Here is a 19,239-nt window from a genome sequence, read left to right as displayed (position 1 = left end):
TTTGCGAGCCCAGTGAACTGGAAATGCCCGTCCTTTGCAAGTTGGCTTCCCCATCCAGAATCGTCTGGGAATGCTTTTTTGATGGATTGGAGCGGTCTATTCGCCTACGCCTTTCCGCCGATTCCACTGGTCCCTCGAGTGTTGTGGAAGATGCGGAGGCAGCCATGCCACATTCTCCTGATTGCTCCCAGATGCCTCGACAAGCGTGGTTCTCGGAACTGCTGCTTCTATCTCCGTGCAAACCCATTCCCCTTCATCCTCGAGCGGACCTCCTCACGATGGACGAGGGTCTGATCTGTCATCCGGACCCCTCCTCTCTCAGATTATCAGCCTGGAACCTGAGCACCTTGAATTTGCCCATTTGAAAATCCCGCCATCATGCAGAGACATTCTTTTTTTTTTTTTATTTTTTTTTTTAAACATTTTTATTTGTTTTTTATTTTAACTGGACAATACAATCATGTAGTCAGCAGTTCGCACATCCACATCTCCCTCCCACCACCCTCTCCACATTACATTCATTGCATATATAATTTTGATCCGAACAAATGTCCAAGGTGCCGTGATGTAAGTGTCCATAGTTTTTAGGCACCTGCATGCTCGGGAGGGGTTCGTACCGATAGTCAATTGTCTACTTTGCAAGACTCCCTCATAGCCCCCCATCCAGACCATGGTATAGTCTCCATTGTCTCCAGACCTTGCAGAACTTCTTCGGGCAGCCCCTTGCCTTGTAAGTGACCCTCTCAGCAGCCAAATATAGGTCTAACCTTCTCCTCCATTCATCCAATCCCGGCAAGTGTGGTACGCCCCAGTACTTAGCAATGTCTCTTTTAGCTACCGCCAGAGCGAGTACCAGGAAGGCCAGTAGCGGTCATGCTAAATCTACGTCGTTAGTCATACCTAAGAGAGCCAGCCTGGGCTCCGGTTGGAGAGGGATCTCAGCACCTCACTCAACTCCTTGAAAACCTTACCCCAGTATTCCTGTATCTTGCTACACGTCCATATGATATGGTAGAAGTCCCCTTCCATGTCTCTGCATCTAAGGCACATTGTGTTTTCTGTCCTTCCCATTTTGTGTAGCCGCACCCTGTCATAGTATGTTCTGTGTAGCCCGTTAAATTGAATAAGGCGCAGCCTGGATTTGATCGCCACCTCTCTGGGATGCATCAGCACAATGTCCCAATCTATATCGTCCATGTCTCCCACCTCATTCTGCCAGGTTCGTCTAAGCTTGGCCAAGTCTCCCAGCATGTTATTTGTCAGAGTCTTATATGTGAGTGAGACCGGTTTTTCCTCGATGCGCTCCTGCAGGAGGCGTCACTCTAACGGTGCGTACTCCGGAAGTTCGGCTGCCTGGATGTTCTGGGCCCGCCAGGCATGTCTCAGCTGCACGTACTTAAAGAACTGTGTACGTTGCAACCCGAAATCTGATCTCAGGGTCATAAAAGATTTCAGTTCCCCCCTGGCCACTATGTCCCCTAGAGTGGAGATACCTATATCATATGCAGAGACATTCTTGCCAATGCCAGAGCTCCATCTACAATAAAGACGTATAAACTAAAGTGGAAAAGATTCTGTCAACATTCATCCTGTTCATTCTACTCCAGCTCAGTTACTACCATTCTTTCTAGAGCTGGCACAGTCAGGGCTTTCCAAGTCCACTTTGAAAGTTTTCTTGGCGGCGATCTCTCGCTTCCGGCAGGATGGCTCCTCCTCTCTCTGCTCTTCCAGAATCATTTGTCAGTTTTTCAAGGGGCTGTTCAGGAAGTTCCCGCCCATTAGGCGTCCTCCTCCAACCTGGCATCTCAACATTGTTTTGGCACAATTAATGAAGGCACCATTTGAGCCAATCCACAAAGCGGATTTGAAATTTTTAACTTGGAAAGTGGCCCTTCTCCTTGCTTTAACCTCTTCACGTTGCGTGAGTGACATTCACGCATTTACCATTAAGCCTCCTTTTCTCCAATTCAAATCGGAATGTGTAATGCTTCGCACCAACCCTGCTTTTATGCCTAAGGTGCCCACTGACTTTCACCTCAATAAATCTGTTTTCTTAAAGACTTTCTTTCTCAATCCTCAATCTCCAGCGGAGCAACGTTTACATTCTCTGGACGTTAAACGATGCCTTAAATTTTACATCGATAGGACGGACTCTTTCGCAAATCTGATCAGCTGTTCGTAGCCTACGGACGCATGCGCAAGGGGCGTTCTTTCACCAAGCCAACTATTGCACGTTGGATTTCTTCAGCGGTTTCCTTCTGTTATCAGAAAGCTGGCAAGCCTCTTCAATCCTCAGTGAGAGCTCATTCCACCAGGGCAATGTCATCCTCTACTGCCCTGTTTGCTGGTGTGCCAATTCACCAATTTGCCGAGCAGCTACGTGGTCCAGCAGGCACACTTTCACGAGACATTACTGCCTTGAAATGATCAACGAAGCCGATATGGCAGTGGGACAAGCGGTGCTTCGCAATCTTTTTAACTAAGGTGAGCCTCTGCTTTCTACCATCCACCTATATGGTTTGTGTAATGATATTGTTATTTTATTATTATTATCATTCCTACCTGGCTATGCTTGATGTTTTGCATTTTCATGCCTATACATTGCTGATTTTGCTCTTGCTGCCAGCTATTACTGCTCACTATTCTATTCAAGCATGTGAATCTATGAAAGACACCCTAATACTGGAGAAGAACAATTGTTACTTACCTGTAAACAGGTGGTTCTCCAGTATTGGTGTCTTTCATAGATTCACATGCGACCCACCCGCCTGCCCTCAGAGGCTCGCTTCTCCTCCTAGACTCTTTTTGTCACTTTTGTGCTACGAGAATCTGAGGGCCTGAGCCTCTGAGGAGAAGGTTCTGGAGGGGTGCTTGCACCTGATTGGCTGTAGTTTGGACTAACATAATGACAGGGATATGTTGCAAAAGTTTTCTCTCTCTCCATGTATTCCTATGTGGGAATGATGACCTGGTATTTGCAACTGTTTTTACATACATATTTTATTGGGATTTTATTGCTATTTTATTTACCGTGGGGCTCCCACTTCGACGACGGGGAATATTCAAGCATGTGAATCTATGAAAGACACCAATGCTGGAGAACCACCTATTTACAGGTAAGTAACAATTGTTCATCACATGCATTTCCTATTTTAAGAGTCTTGCAACTTGCTTGAAAAGTCTGAGACCCTACCACACCTCAACTAAACGTCAATGTTACTCATCCTGTACCAGTAGATTCTCTAAATGTGAATGGCAACAAGAAAGTGAAAGACAAATCTTCCCTTATTTTGATAGGTGGTCTTATTACATTTTAGGGTGAACTCTCAAAACACATGCCTGAATTGGAGACCCAAGAAGTGGTTCTCACTCAGGGGATCTCCATTGACAATCATAAACACTAAATAGTCCTTGCCATCTTTGGGGATCCGGAGCACTTCTTTCAAAATCACATTACAGTATCTTCTCTTTCCTTCAGAAAGGCCAGCGGGTACATACGATAGACATTTATAATTAGCAAAACAGGCTGTTATAAATTGGATTGTTGGTTGAGTTTGGTGTGAGCCCTGGTCAATCAACAGCCACACTCCCCTACAGGGTGAACCACAAAATGTCACAAAATGAACCTGTGCTTAACACTGGTAGCTTGCCAAAAAGCAACTGGGCTTCACTTAGAAGCAATGTGTAAAGTATTTAAGCAGGGCACAGACAGTAATAATGTGAAAACACAACACAAGAAAAATCCCAAACCAATTTAGAAAAATAGAGTACATTTTAATACAATATTTGACACCAAAACAACAACAAAAAAATCAGTAGTACCAGAGTTATGAATTTTTAAAGGTTTTAGTAAAAACCAGTGCCTAAAGATCAAAGTACCAACCTCAGACGTCAAATCGTGCAAGACCTGGTAAAAGAAATAAAAATATGGCCTACTGTGATGGAGTATGGTTTGGATACAAGAAGTGGATTGGGCCTGGTCAGCGCTTACCTTTGGACTTAAATAAATTCTAGAGAAAAACGTCCTTTGAAGGAAAAGTTCAGTGAGGCAAGGCTGCAAGAGGTGTCCGAAGAGGGAGCTTCGCCGAAGAATCGCCTTGGGTCTAAGCCACTGTGAAGATTTCTAGGATCAGACTTAGTCGTCGAAATGAAAGTTGAAAATCTCCAGTGGGATGAGGCAGCAAGCTGTAGCCAAAGATAGCTTTGGAGAAGCACCTCTGAAATGGATTTGCTGCTGTTGAGAAAAACGTAGAGGGAGAAGCCGCAAAGTCAATCTGACTGGTGATGCACCGGGCGGAGAGGCGATCAGGTTGGTCTCGGTCCCCTCCTTGTTCTCTGCGCAGTTTTTTGCCATAAATGGCCCAGTTTTGGATTCTGGCTATCTGGGCACCTTTAGCACCACCTTTAAAGGTCCAGGACTAGAGGGGCACCATTTAGAGGGTCAGCACTCAGTCAGGCTGGGTCCAGGTTCGGTTTCAAGATGGAGAAACTCTTTTGTGTCCCTGTGCCTCTGAACAAGAGGCCAGCAAACTCTGGAGGTCATGGGGCAGTTGAAGATCCCGTTTTTGCACCCTGGCAGAAGGTAGCAGAGCAGCAGGCTAAACAGGGAAGCAATCCAGCCATGTCAGCAGTCTTGTTCAGCAGTAGTTCGGGCAGAGTGGTTGTCTTTCCAGCAGCACTGCAGTCCTTCTTCCTGTCAGAGTATTCACATGTCCAGAAGTGTACTGAAGATTTGGTGTTTGAGGTCCTACTGTTGTTCCTTGGTGTCTTGGTCCTTGAAGGTGGGAGAAGCTTCTAGAAAGTGTCTTTGTAGTGTTTGGAATTTCCTGCCTCCCCTACCCTGGCTCCAAGCTGGCTGCAGTGACAGTGCAGGGTTGTTAGGTCCTACGTGTAAAGGCAGAGCACTGGCTATTCAGTTGCAAGTTTGGCCGTGCTCACCTCCACCCCAATATCCTGCCAACAAATGGCCCATTAAAGCACGCCTAACCCATCGATTGTGTGGCTGTCTGCGAAAATTCACAATGTCTAACTGTCATTTAAACCCAGTCATGTGACCCAGGCCACGCTACAGGCACATAAGGGCAAAGCGCAGAAAAATGCCAACTTTCTAAAAGTGCTACGCAAACAAGTGATGGACGGAATGCTGAATAAATCATACATTCACCCCCATTCAAGAGATCTGGGTTAAATCCATTGTTCTTTTACGCACCATATCACCCCAGTTTACACCCAGCCATATGAAAATCAGTCTTCACCCTGTGCCTCATGGGAATAGTCCAGACCGAACTGCTAAGCCAGGTCCTCACTGGACCGGAAACAAGCATCCTGAGGTTTCTGGGTATTGTCCTTCCTCAGCCAGGCTAGCTTGAATCCAGTGGCACAGTGAGCAAGGGACCCATGCTCTGGGCATACCCATCCCACTTAGGGTGAAAAGTGCTACACAAACACATGAAGGAAGGAATGCTGAATAAATCATACATTCACCCCTAGTCAAGAGATCTTGGTCAAATCCATCGTTCTTTTGCTCACAATCATTCGTTTGCGTAGCACTTTTCACCCTAAGTGGGATGGGTATGCCCAGATGTGGGTCAAGCCTTCCCCACGTTGTTCTTCATGAAAGTTGGAGAGTGCACAAAAGGGCAAGCCCACATGGCCTTGCTTTATGGGCCTTATAGAATTTCTACCCACAAATGTGAGTAGCTTCAGGGGTGCTCTGTGATACAATTTCATTTGGTTTTCTGTTTTGTTTTCTGTTTTGTTGTTCTTCCTCATAACCTTGAAACGTCTAAGCCATCTCCTTGTTTACCCTTTGGGGAGTTTTTTCTTCAAAGTCTGATATTCATCTCTAGATTTAGTGAAAGGTGTACACATATTCTTTAACAATGGAAGGTTTGTTTATTGTGGTCCCAAAAAAAGTAAACAAGGAAAAATAGTCAGATTAACATATTTTGCATTATGGTTTCAATTAAACATTCCAGTCAGTGAGCAAACAAAGTCAGATCCTTCTGTTCTTGTTTTTCTGCAAGAAAAGAAAGAAAGGAAAACCATCTTGTTGAACTTATACATGTTGAAGACTACCGCTTCTTCATCCTAGTCAATGACAACCTTTTTGTCGAATAAAGCCACCTCCCAAATGACATAATCTTCCACATTCTCATCAGTGGTGGTTTATATGCTCCTTTCATGTGCTTTAAAGGGGTAATCCAAGTCCGGCCACTATCTCAATCAAATGAACTCAATATCTTTGGTAAAAAAATAACACCAACACTTCAGATGAAGATTTTAGTGAAACATCTGTCACGTTGAGAAGGTGATGAAGAGGATGAAAGGGTGAATTTGAAGAATAGAGTTTTCAAACCATATGTAGTGTAGAAGGAAATAAACCAGAGACAGCTGAATAAACACATGCACTCATGACCTGAATATGTATTTGCTACCTGAAAAGAGACTGGTGTGAAAGGAGGGATTTCACTATCTTTGTGGGGCGTACCTATGTCATAAGCCTTGTGCTTTCAAATTCTCTTCTTATGCACCTCCTCCTCCATAGGTTTAGGTGCCATTGAATTACTTTGACTGTTGTATATAATGCATGCGTTGTCTTCTGGGTTGCCCCACCTGTTCCTGCTACTGTGAATCATTCTGCTGCCTTGGAAGAGTTCCAACCATCTACTGTCACTCAAAGGACTGCAATGACGGTACAGCCCGAGCATCCTTTAGATCGATTTAAGTCCAGGTCCCATGCTCTTCGTGCCCCTTGTCCATTATCAGTGGATGAGGAGGAAGAAGAAGTTGGCGCAATTGAGATCAAGGAGGTATCTTCCCCCACAAGTAACAAACTCGCCCGTTGAGCCTAATAAGTGTGATGACAATGTAGCACTAGATGAAGGTCTTTTTTATCCTGCTCCAAGAGATTCTTCTTGTGATATTTGGAAATGCCATTGCCTTATGGAATAAGCATCAACAGAAATTGTACATGTCAATATCCACAACGGAGGAGTCATTGACTTATTGAGTATGAAGGCCCCTACTATGCATTAGTAAATATTGCATAACTGGAAAAGAAATGCTGAGTACCTGACCATTGTCTAAGCTGTTTGAAAAAAAAAAACTTTTAAAAAAAACAATGCAAGGAGCATGGTAGTGGTTAAGTGTAGAACCGGGAATCCAGCCCACTATATATGTCCCCATAGACAAAGAGGAAATAAAATGGATGCCATAGGCAAATATATAGACATTTTTGATGCTACTTGTTTAAGGGTGGGAAATGCAACAGCTAACTGCCTTGCCAATATCCATAGCCAACTGCGGCACAACTCTGTCCCTTTGGAGAAACTTGAAGAGGGTCAAAAAGATCAGGCCATAGTGATATGGGAGCAAGTATGAAAGGAAATCTTATATGCCGCCATGTCTTTGGCCTTGACTAACTTCCGTCAACTGGCAAATGGTTCGAAACTGAGGTGATATGGCTCCTTCTGCTTCACTCCTTTCAGACCAGAATACTTGATATGTCTTTATTTGCCTTTATTTGGCAAGCTGCTGTGACATTCAGATTACTTACTGGAAGAAGAGGTCTCTGAGGACAACTAAAATGGTGTGCATAATTGTGTCTTACCTGTTGCTGGGTGTGTATGCTCAACCAAGACCAAGGGGAAGCACCACATATTTGGGGGAATAGATAGATAACAACAGAATATGGTTAACTACTCAACTGCGATATAAGGGACAAATGCCTGCATAGAATGTTACCTTTAGTGTTCAAGAGACTGAAGAGATTAACAGAGTATTTTATACACTTCTTCATTGCAGTTACGGCCTCAAAGTTGCCCACATCACTAGAACCACAGGTTCGGCTCTTTGATCCAAAAGTCTTTCCTTAGGTTCATTCTGGTTTCACTAGTGTTATGGAGCCTTTTTTGTGTCACTTCCTTAGAGTCTTTCCTCAAATCTTAATGTGCCGAAACACTGTTCACAATTTCTATCCATTGTAATAGTGCTCTTCAGTGCCAAATGTCAATTCCTGGAGCAACAATCTACAGACCTTAGATGTATGCTAGGGCCAAAGTGTCCGATGAGTGTTCCCTCAGACCCATATCATACCAAAGCTGGGCTGCTGATTTCTGCTTCTTCATCTGAAAACCACAGTTGACTAGCTGGGAGTGTTCTGGTCATGGCCCTTTTGTATAGCCAACCACAAGATGGCAGCTAGGTCCTGCAAGACTGCTAAAATACTGTAGAGTCTCGCAAAACATTTGGACTGCAACCTAGGACTATGACATGTGATCTGGGACCAGGAACTGGGACCAAGGAATGCAGATCCTAGGGACTGAGAGTGAGCCTGAGATGGGGAGGGGATGTCTGAGTTGTGAACACCCTGATGAAGTCTCACAGCTACCTAATATTAGTAATATGTTAGGTAGAGTTGCTAAAGCCACAGTGACAAAATGGGCAAGACACTGCCCACAGAATAGCCAACTCTGGTGATATTGAATATGGGGATGGAGGCAGAGCCTACCAAGCAAAGAAATCACCAACTATGCCCTCCAAGCGGGAGCAGCAGCATCACCAGTAAGTAAGCTGTTACAAAGATGAATGGTAGGAACTCCAGCCGTAGTCATGAGGTAAGTTTCATGTAGAGGTTTATTCAAGCTGAGATGGAAGATGGTATATTCAAGTCTAATTCAAGGCCCCACCAGGAGCAGGTTCTTTGCTGCTCAGCCCTCAGTCTCCAACTGTCTTTTCTCTCACAACTAGGCACACCGACATTCTGCTCTCACATCAATATTCTAACATTCCAGTACACATTCATACAGGCTGAGCAGCAAGAAAAGGAGATTAAAGTACAACATAAGCCCTGATAGAAATGATACTGTGCACGTTATTGAAAATAAAATGGAGCTAGTTTCAAGATTAGACAGAGGACTGCATTCCATGTTCTTCTAAGAGTGGAAGAAAACATGCAGTTTGCACTCTGCACTGGTTTTGTGAAAACGAAACAAATTCCTAAACATTTAAAGATTCTTGATGTTTACCATTTAGGACATCATAGCATTGTTGGACCAAAATGACTTTCATGCATCCTTAGATGTACTCCTACTTGCATATCCTAAAACATGCAAACACACCATCAATAGCTACACTTCATGGTTGACAATAAAAACTGCACTTTCAAAGTTGTGCTCTCAAATCAGTGTTCTATATATTCAAAAAAAGCATGACCCCTGTAATAGCGCGTATTGAATGCTTATGGGTCAACATGTATCCCTTCCTGGATGAGGGCTGCTGAACGCACCATCACAGGCTTGAGCCAAAGCTGCTTTCAACAGGCAATGCAATAGCTGGGCCTAAGTCTCAATAGAAAAACATCTGCCCTTGTGCATGTAAAAGAATGATTTTCTATACTAAGCAACAATCAGAAAATTAGATTACATTCCACGAATCAGTCTGTTGACTTTCCTCGTGTATCCTTCTGATTTCACGGTAAAACCTTTGAATTTGTATAATACAAGAAAAACTAGAAGCACAAATGCGCACAATATCTGGTCAAAAATGTTTAAGCCGCTCACCTCGTATGACAAGCACTGCATTAGTGACAAAGCAGCAAAAATCCATCAAAGGGCCACATTTTACATCGAGACCCTCAGCTTTTCCTGATCATATATGTAGGAGAGTAGGGTCTGCTTCCTATGGACACCCTCACTTTTTGCTTTGCTTTACCCACACTCTACGCGTTCTGCGTGGGGCCCTTCTGCTTTTGTTCTGCTCGACGCGTTGTCCGGTTGCTGGCCCGTTGGCTAGTAGCCTCTGTGACGACAATCCTTTTGAACCACATCGCTTGTCTGGTTGCTCCAGACTGGCCCTTGCTTCCCTGCAAAGGTGAAGCACCTCAGACCTTGCTGGTCTGCACCAGAAGCCTTTGTTGTATCCTGCGTGGGTTGTCTTTGCCAAGGCTTGTTGACTCCAATCCGGAAGTCGACCCCTCCATCTGCGAGATCCTTCGTGGGACAGTCCGTCTCCAGCACCTGGTCGTCGTCGACACCTCCTGGTCCACGTGGCTGCCAAGACAAGCTTCAAGACAGCACCTGATTGCTCCTCGACATCGTCTGGGTCCTTCCTGGTTCCACCCGGTCACTGGCTAGTGACCCAGACTCTGTCCCCTCTGCTTTCAGGTCCTCTTCATCCTCGATACACCCTTGGATCCACCCAGACATCTTCCTCCTGGTCGCCTGCAGCCTCTTTTCCTCAGGTCTCCATAGGATCCAACGCCTAAACCCGACACATCTTCACACCTATGCACCCGCAGTCCGTGGGTGAGGTAACGCGAGTACTTCGGTGCTCCCAAGGGTATTGACTATCCAAGTGTCTAAGGCTCTAGTTGTTTCCTCCTAGCTAAACCGGAAGTGTCCTAAATCCTTCTAAATCTAACTGCTAAGTTCCCATTGACTTTGCATTGAATCCCGCGTGTGTGTAGAGACACTGCACGCGCTGCCTGTGGGCCTCCTACTTCTAACTATTGTTAAGACAGTGTAGCCCCAGCGATTCCCTAGGCCCTAGGCCTTTCCTTTTCGCGTGACGTGGTACTTATACCACTTTCTTAATATATGGTTTGCTTCGCCCCTAGTGCCTAACCGTAAATTGTGCAACTTAACATATAATAACTAAGTGTCTTGTTATGTGCTTTGGCCTCTGACCTCATAAAGAGTTCAGAGGAGTGTGTTAGAAATATATACATATATATTTTATATATATATCCTGTGTGGTGTCCTTTCATTTGATATTCAAGGGGTTACATATGGAAAAACAGCTGGCTTTAAACACCCTCTAGAGTCTTTTAGCCTAAGACTGTTCTGTCCACCACTAGGATAGCAGGTCTATAAGGTTGACTTACAACCATCACCATAAGGGTTGTTTGGACTGGTGCACGGTGATCACTAGAATAGTGAACATCATATACCAGGCCAACTTCTCACAATATATCACTCTGAAATAGTGATGAGCACGCACTCCGGAGTTATCTGTGAGTGGCTACTAGTCTCAAGAATAAAAGCTGTTGCCCATAAAGATTCTGGAACTCAGGCCCATAAGATTAACTCTAAAATGCTTTGTGTTACAAAGGTAAGGGGATCCTGTTCTATATCCACAAGTATGGTGGAAAAATACTGTCTTTTCTCTGAGTTTACGGGAAAACGAACTCATTCTTAGAAACATTTGAGAAGATTACTTAGGCAAAAACAAGACACAGTGCCCCAAGTGGGAAATGAACAGGAAGTTACTGGTCTTGCCTTGTGGGATCGTTTTGACACTCCCCGCAAACTTTCCATAAGTTTTCATAGGGCTCTCTAGAACGCAGGTAGAAGCATTTTTGTTTTCTCCATTTCCATAATGCCTTGCATGTTGTAAAAGATGAAGCTGAAATCATGCACCATCATCTTAGTAGCTCTAGCATGGATCATACAACATTGGTTCACAGACCTACAGAACATATCTGTGTGCACACTCTAACAATTCAAGCCAGACACTCATTCTTTCCAGCTAGGGACAATCCTCATCAATGACATACATCTTTAAATGGAATAGGTTTTGTATCTGGCTACTATAATTCACTATTGCTGACCAGAGAATCTGTTTCACATTTTCATGCTTGAATTTTAAGTACTCTTGCATTTAGAGCACATTTAATTTTCATCTCTTGTTACCTGACTTGACCTAACAAACATTCCATTTTCTCCCACAGAATTATTATAGAATACATAAAGGGACTAATAATGTTTTTTTCACTATGAACCAAATCATGTTTTTTCCTTGGAGTTGAAGAGAACTTGTTGCAAGTCCATATTAAGATCCACATTAGAATTCTTGCTTTGTACACTGCACGCATTTTGGCAATTATGTCAGCAAGCTGTATGCAAACAATTCCAGGTATGAGGTACTGAGAAATCTATTCAAACATGGTGAACCTCAAAACCTTCATGAAGCAATAATGCTTGGATGTGCAGGAGCGGTCAGAGACGTTGTTTGGAAATGAGGTGCTGAGAATCTATTCAAACATGGTGAACCTCACAAAGCTTCATGAAGCATTACTGCTTGGATGTGCAGGAGCGGTCAGAGACGTTGTTTGGAAATGAGGTGCTGAGAATCTATTCAAACATGGTGAACCTCACAAAGCTTCATGAAGCAATACTGCTTGGATGTGCAGGAGCGGTCAGAGACGTTGTTTGGAAATGAGATACTGAGAATCTATTCAAACATGGTGAACCTCACAAAGCTTCATGAAGCATTACTGCTTGGATGTGCAGGAGCGGTCAGAGACGTTGTTTGGAAATGAGGTGCTGAGAATCTATTCAAACATGGTGAACCTCACAAAGCTTCATGAAGCAATACTGCTTGGATGTGCAGGAGCGGTCAGAGACGTTGTTTGGAAATGAGATACTGAGAATCTATTCAAACATGGTGAACCTCACAAAGCTTCATGAAGCATTACTGCTTGGATGTGCAGGCGCGATTAGAGGTGGTGTTTGGAAATGAGGTGCTGAGAATCTATTCAAACATGGTGAACCTCACAAAGCTTCATGAAGCAATACTGCTTGGATGTGCAGGCGCGATTAGAGGTGGTGTTTGGAAATCAGATGCTGAGAATCTATTCAAATATGCTGAAACTCAACCAAACTATCACTGTTTGTAACATTAATGCCTCTCTAGTTGTAATCCAAGCACCTAAATCAATGAAGATCCGGTGCTGGAGAAGAAAAGGTTACCTGTCAGTACAGTTCTTCAACAATTGGGAGCTTTGATAGATTTATATTATATGTAACTTAACTGCCTCCGCCACTAACTGCAAAATTATTCCTTACACTCTGCTATGAAGCTCTGAGATACTGAAGCGTTTAGGAAGGCATCGGTTTCAGGCCTCTCCTAGTCAGTGGTTCTTGTTTATGCCATATAATTGGACGGGACAGGCTTCCAAGCAGTTGCGCTGGCAGAGAATAGGGGTGGAGAAGTGGTGAGGGAGCAGGGAACAAAGAAAAAATTAAAAAAATATACCTCCATCCTCACAGCTGCCAGCCGCCGTCCCTTGACCTGAAACCAGGAAGCAACAGAAAGCACCCGGGCTCCCAGGCTTCCCTAAGCCAATCACAATGCTACAATGCAGCGTTGTGATTGGTCTGATCGCTGTGGTTCGGTGCTCAGGCGGGGACAGAGAACCAGGGCATGTTTGCCGCTTGGGGGGAACATGCTAAGTGCGCATAACTGTTTGGCTGGTCCCAGACGACCGGCCTGGCAGTCATGTGCACTTAGTGGGCACAAACCACTCCTCCTCCTGTGTCACCAGCCCCAAACCTATGAAAAGTAAAATTATAATAACTTCATTATTATCATTTTATTTTTCCTGCTCTGAGATCAGTGTGGCGACACTCCTCTGCCTTAGCGGAGGAGCCGCCCCTGTTCTCAAGTTATACCGAAGAATTAGTTTTTATTATACATGCTGTTTTATCCCTGCTGGTGCGGATGACAGCGATGAATGCTTCAAGCATGGGAATCAAACATATTAACACTAGACAACTATAGTTAGAGCGAAGTAATTTTTTTCTTATTTCAAGCTCTGTCCTGGCGGCAGTGGTCACAGGGAGGCAACATTTCACATCAACTTCTGACACTTTGTTCTGTCAGTTAAACATCACCCATCCTGTGCACGTGCTGCTCTGGGACACATTTAAGATCGCAAGATTCAACTGTAGGATGTATTGGTTTTGGATTAGTATACTATGCTACGCTGTGCTGTTCTACTTGTATACGCATATTGCTGTTGGCTCACACAATGCGAACAAATGCTTCTATTCTTGTCACTCCTAATCCTCCTTGAGCACTGTACTGGCCACTGGTTTTATGATAATACAGGCAGATAGGAGTCATGACATGAAGGACACCCCGTGGGTCATAAGGGGGGCCTATAATATTGCATGGTCACAACAGCGCTACACCTTTGCTGTTCATTTTTCTGGATCCCTCTTTTGGTGAGTGCATAGATCGACCCATAATGGTACACAACTTTTATATCAGTCTTAGGTGCAGACAATTAGTTACTTTTTCTTTTTACTCTTTTTTTTTGCATTTTTTCAAGAGACAATACAACAAGGTAGATATACAGAGGCAAGCAGCCCGCAAATGTCGGATCTGCTGTGCCATTATGTCAGATAGGAAACCATTTTTTTCAATCAAATGCAAAAAAATGAAATACAAGGAGCAACTAACAAATAAGGATCTAACAGCAATTACAGTGCAGCAATATCACAGCGGTCAGTCGTAATATCAGTACCTTATTGCATGTGGGAACATCCCTCGTAATGTGAGTCATTCATAATGCACCTATTCCACGGTAGTGCTGCCAGCCTCGCACTGCCTATGTGTGTGTTTACCCATCTAACCATCGTCTAAGGAGTGGGCTCATAAATAACCCTTGTAACAAATATCACAGGGTCGTGAAGTGATGGGCAGAAGTGTGGCATATGTGTCACTCATAATATCACAGTAAGTGAGGTCTCGATGCCATGCTCGCACTGAGGTACCTGCGGCCTGACTCAATGCAATGACACCTGTCTTTTATCTATCAGTAAAGCTATCGCAGAGAATCGTCTAATGCTTTTTTTGAGTGGCGACAATTAGTTGCTTTTAAATGAAAGTTATTATCCTCTGTAACTTTCCCATTATTTTGAATCATCAAGGTCACAATATATTTAAATATAAATATTATTTTTGAAAATGACATAGCATAAAAGTTTTTTTATTATGTTCATGTTCCAACAATAGTAAAACTTTAATTCTGATGGTATAGTCCATTTTTCGTTCCTATTCTTTTGGAAGAATGTATGATGAAAACATATGATGAGGTTTTTGTTCCACAGGGAATCTTACTGACTGAAGCTGAAGTACGTCTCACCCGCATCCTAGAGGAAATAAAAAATGAAAATAGCATGGAGGAAACTCAGAAAGAAAATATCAGTTCACCTACAGAATTCTCCGCTCCAGACTTGGAAGTTGTTGTTGATGCTCAACTTATGCTGGCCGCGATTGCTCAGCAAAGACATCAGACTGCTTTGAGGTATGCATGGTTTATTACTGAATAATATTGTCCAATTGAAAAATATTTAAAACAACATTTTATGGTAACTATCTGTGAAAGGTTAAAAAAGGGAAATGTGATTGATGATTGGTGGCACTATCACTAATTCAAAGTTTTTAGGTTTCGCCTAGCGCTGTGCTTGTGAGATCTATTGTATTTAATATAACTCCTAAAAGGGACTTACAACCCACCCCTTTGCTTTCCTTGCTTATCATTGGTTCCTGTGTTTGCTACTTACTTTTTCTCAGTTTCTATTGGCTGTAGCATACTGTTTCCTGTTGATTCTCGTGTTTTCTTTGTGTGCTTCTCTCATTTGTTTCCCAACAACCAAGTACTGTTTCCACCCGCTGAAGTGGAACTCATTTTTTAAGGTTTTGCATGCACATTGCTTGATTTGGGTTCTTCTTTCTCCTCCCGCTGCTTCCTCCATCTTCAGCTTGCTCTGTTGACCACCTATCCCACTTAGTTTGTTGCTTGTTATATTGTGATGCTCGATCACCGTTAAAGATTCGATTTAGGCATCGCCTCACTATGTATCGTCTTAGTGTAATTAACCTTATTTCACTGCACAGTGACCCTTTTTGAAGCAGAGCGCAATGGAACCTTCACTGGGGGAGTGGTTGCACAGATGAATCCAACTTGCTGAAGTTCACATACTTTATTAACCTGTAGTTAACTTGGTGTGCGAATCACCGCTAATGACTCGCAGGTATCACCACTTACCAGCAAGATGGTTCTGAAAATGGCACCAAATAAATGCTTAAGAAACAGCTGCCTCTGTGCAGGTCTAATCTTTTGCTGCACACTTGAATAGTACAGCCTCAAAAACGCAGAGAGCTCCTCCGTAGTCAGCTTGCTCTGTTAACCTCCTGTCCCACATGGTTTGTTGTGTGTTTTCTTCCAGTACTCAAATCACCATTAAGGATTCGATTTAAGGATCACCTCTTGCCAGCAAATGTGACGACTTGGTGCATTAGAAACCGCACTATATAACGCCTTTGTGTAATTAATGTTGTTTCACTGCACAGTGACACTTTCTGCAGCAGAGGACAATGAGACCTTCACTGGGGCGGGGGGCGGGGGGGTTGCACAGATGAAAGCAACTTGCCGAAGTGCACATACTCTATTATCCTGTAATCAACCTGGTGTGCGAATCACTGCTAATGACTCGCAGATGTTGCCGCTTACCAGCAAGATGGTTTTGAAAATGGCACCGAATGCATGCTGAAAAAAACAGATGCCTCCACGAAGGCCAAATCTATTGCTGCATACTTGGATAGTACAGCCTCAGAAACGCAGACAGATTCAGGTGCTATAGCCCCCTTACAATCGCTCTGTTACATTATGGACTCCTTTACATTGAATTCCCAAATCTCTATATGTCTTTAAATACCTTCATGTTGCCTATCGCCCTCTCCCCTCTGTACTCTGCTCTCCAATGTAGCCAGCCTCATTTTAGTTTTATTTGCACAGATTGCCATTTAAACGATTTTGATACGACCTGTTAAAGTGCATTTTCGTACCTTTTTTTTTAACTAGACCGTAGGTGCTTCTCAACGCTATCATGTTATAAATGGATGTCACATTAATTTTTATTATTTCTGTTGCACACAATTAGGAAGAGCCATGCTTGTTTATTTATTATTTACACTGCTCTCGGAGAAGGCTTTATTGTAACTTTCTTCAAGATCCCTTCCCAAGCTGCACCCAATGGTATGGAAAAACATTGTACAAAATAAAGTACATATTATATATGAATGGATATGGAAACTATCTCTCTCTCTCTCTCTCTCTCTATATATATATATATATATATATATATATATATATATATATATATATATATGTATATATATATATATATATATGTGTGTATTCGATGATAAAACCATAGGTTTCAGACATGTTATAGTTAGGAATGAGCATTTAAAAAACCTTCGAAATTCACTGAAAAAACCATAGGTTTCAGACATGTTATAGTTAGGAATTAGCATTTAAAAAACCTTCGAAATTCACTGAAAAAACCATAGGTTTCAGGGGTGTTATAATTAGCTGGACATTTCACTCACACAAAACCATTGAAATTCCTCCGTTATAGTTAGTTGTACTAACTATAACTCGCGCGCCCGCAATCCACTGCTGATTATGTCACATATTACATCATTCATGACATGGTCAGTGACATCACTGATGACATCACTGATGACACCAATGACGTGGGTCCCTTGCTTACTCTGCCACTGGATTCAAGATAGCCTGGCTGATGAGGGTTATGAACCCGAAACCGGTCCCAGGATGCTTGTTTCCGGTCCAGGGAAGATATGACTTGGCAGTTCGGGCTGGACTGTTCTCATGAGGCACAGGGTCAGACTGATTTGCATTTGGCCATGTCTGAACTGGGGTGGTGGAGTGAGCTAAAGAATGTTGGTGGATTAAACCCAGATCAGTTGACTGGGGGTGAGTGTTTGAATTGCTCAAACGCTCCGTCCATCATCCCCTTTGGTATCGCTTTGTTCGCCCTAAGTTGGCAGGGTATGCCCAGACATGGGTCCCTTGCTCACTCTGCCACTGGATTCAAGATAGCCTGGCTGATGAGGGTTATGAACCCGAAACCGGTCCCAGGATGCTTGTTTCTGTCCAGGGAAGACAAGGCTTGGCAGTTCGGGCTGGACTGTTCCCATGAGGCACAGGGTCAGACTGCTTTGCATATGGCCATGCCTGAACTGGGATGCTGGAGTGAGATAAAGAATGATGGTGGATTAAACCCAGATCAGTTGACTGAGGGTGAGTGTTTGATTTGCTCAAACGCTCTGTCCATCATCCCCTTTGGGAGGGCTTAAAGATGCAGTTATGGGTTCTCTCCTGATAACAGGTGAGTTAATCGGAATTCTTTGTTCGGATCATTTTATAGGAATATTTTAAAGTTCCAAAACTCCACACTTAGAAGAATTTCCAAGTGAAACCAGTCAATGTTAGCCTATGGAAGGAAATTCAAGTTACTAGTAAGTATGGTTAGAATTACTTTTCAGGATCAGTAATGGGCTCAAAGATGCAGCACCGAGGTCTCTCCTGATAACAGGTGAGTAAATCGGAATTCGTAGTTCGGTTGATTTTAGAGGAATATTTGTAAGTTTCAAAAATCAACACTTGGAAACTTTTTCAGCAAAAAGCAAGCAATGATATCCTATGGAAATAAATTCAAGGTACTGGTAAGTACGGTTAGAATTACTTTTCAGGATCAGTAATGGGCTCATAGATGCAGCACTGAGGTCTCTCCTGATAACAGGTGAGTAAATTAGAATTTGTTGTTCGGCTGATTTCACTTCGGTCCAATATATATAGAACCACTTTCCTACACCATCCCCTCCCTTCACCACTGTGCAAACACGCCTTCTAGCGCGTTTTAAGTTGTGGAAATAATTCCCCTTCAATCCTGAGGGTCCCTAGAGTCCAACTAGCCCACTAGGTACATCCAGTAAGCGCTACAGAGCTGCGTAACAGAGAGATATAAAAAGGGGCACGGCCTGCACCACCTCTCTGCAACGCAGCGCAGTGGCGCTTCCTGGAAGCACCTGGTGGGCTAGTTGGCCCCCGTGGTCCCTCATGATTGAAGTGGAATTAATTCCCCAACTTGAAACGCGCCACAGGGCGTGTTTGCACACATCACCTCAGGCCCCGTCCCCTCCCTTCACCACTGTGTAAATGCGCCCTGTGGCCGTTCTAAGTTGAGAGATTAAGTCCCCTTTAATCCTAAGGGTCCCTAAGGTCAAAGTAGTCCACTAGGTACCTCCAATGAGCACCACAGAGCTGTGTTGCTGAGAGGTGTGAAAAGGGGCGTGGCCTCTGAACACCTGTCTGCAACGCAGCTGTCTGGCTCATACTGAAGATACCTGTTGGGCTATTTGGCTTCAGGGACCCTCAGTATGGAAAGAGAATTAATTCCCCAACTTAAAACATGCCACAGGGCGCGTTTGCACAGTCGTGAAGGAAGGGGGCGTGGCCTGCGGTGACATGTCTGCAAACACTCCCTGTTCGCAACACGCCCACCAGCTACCTCCAGTATGCGCCACAGAGCTGCGTTGCAGAGAGGTGTAAAAAGGGGCATTGCCTCAGAACACCTCGCT

General features: G+C 43.6%; 1 protein-coding gene across 5 annotated transcripts in view; it reads left to right on the top strand.

Annotated features, from left to right (window-relative positions):
- The window catches only part of CFAP54 (cilia and flagella associated protein 54), a 2,603,731-nt gene that overhangs the window by 1,852,531 nt on the left and 731,961 nt on the right, over window positions 1-19,239 (top strand). For all 5 annotated transcript variants that reach the window (XR_013608312.1, XR_013608313.1, XM_078677994.1 and 2 more), the window contains exon 52: window positions 14,898-15,094. Coding sequence is in view for 3 of the 5 variants with exons in the window: in XM_078677994.1 (XP_078534120.1) it covers window positions 14,898-15,094 (197 nt within the window). In the remaining 2 variants the exon portion in view is untranslated. The remainder of the gene's footprint in view (window positions 1-14,897; window positions 15,095-19,239) is intronic.

This window comes from Lissotriton helveticus, chromosome 1_1 (genome assembly GCF_964261635.1).
Source record: "Lissotriton helveticus chromosome 1_1, aLisHel1.1, whole genome shotgun sequence".
NCBI lineage: Eukaryota > Metazoa > Chordata > Amphibia > Caudata > Salamandridae > Lissotriton > Lissotriton helveticus.
Note: the sequence above shows the minus strand (reverse complement) of the source record. Positions and strands in the feature narration are given on the sequence as shown.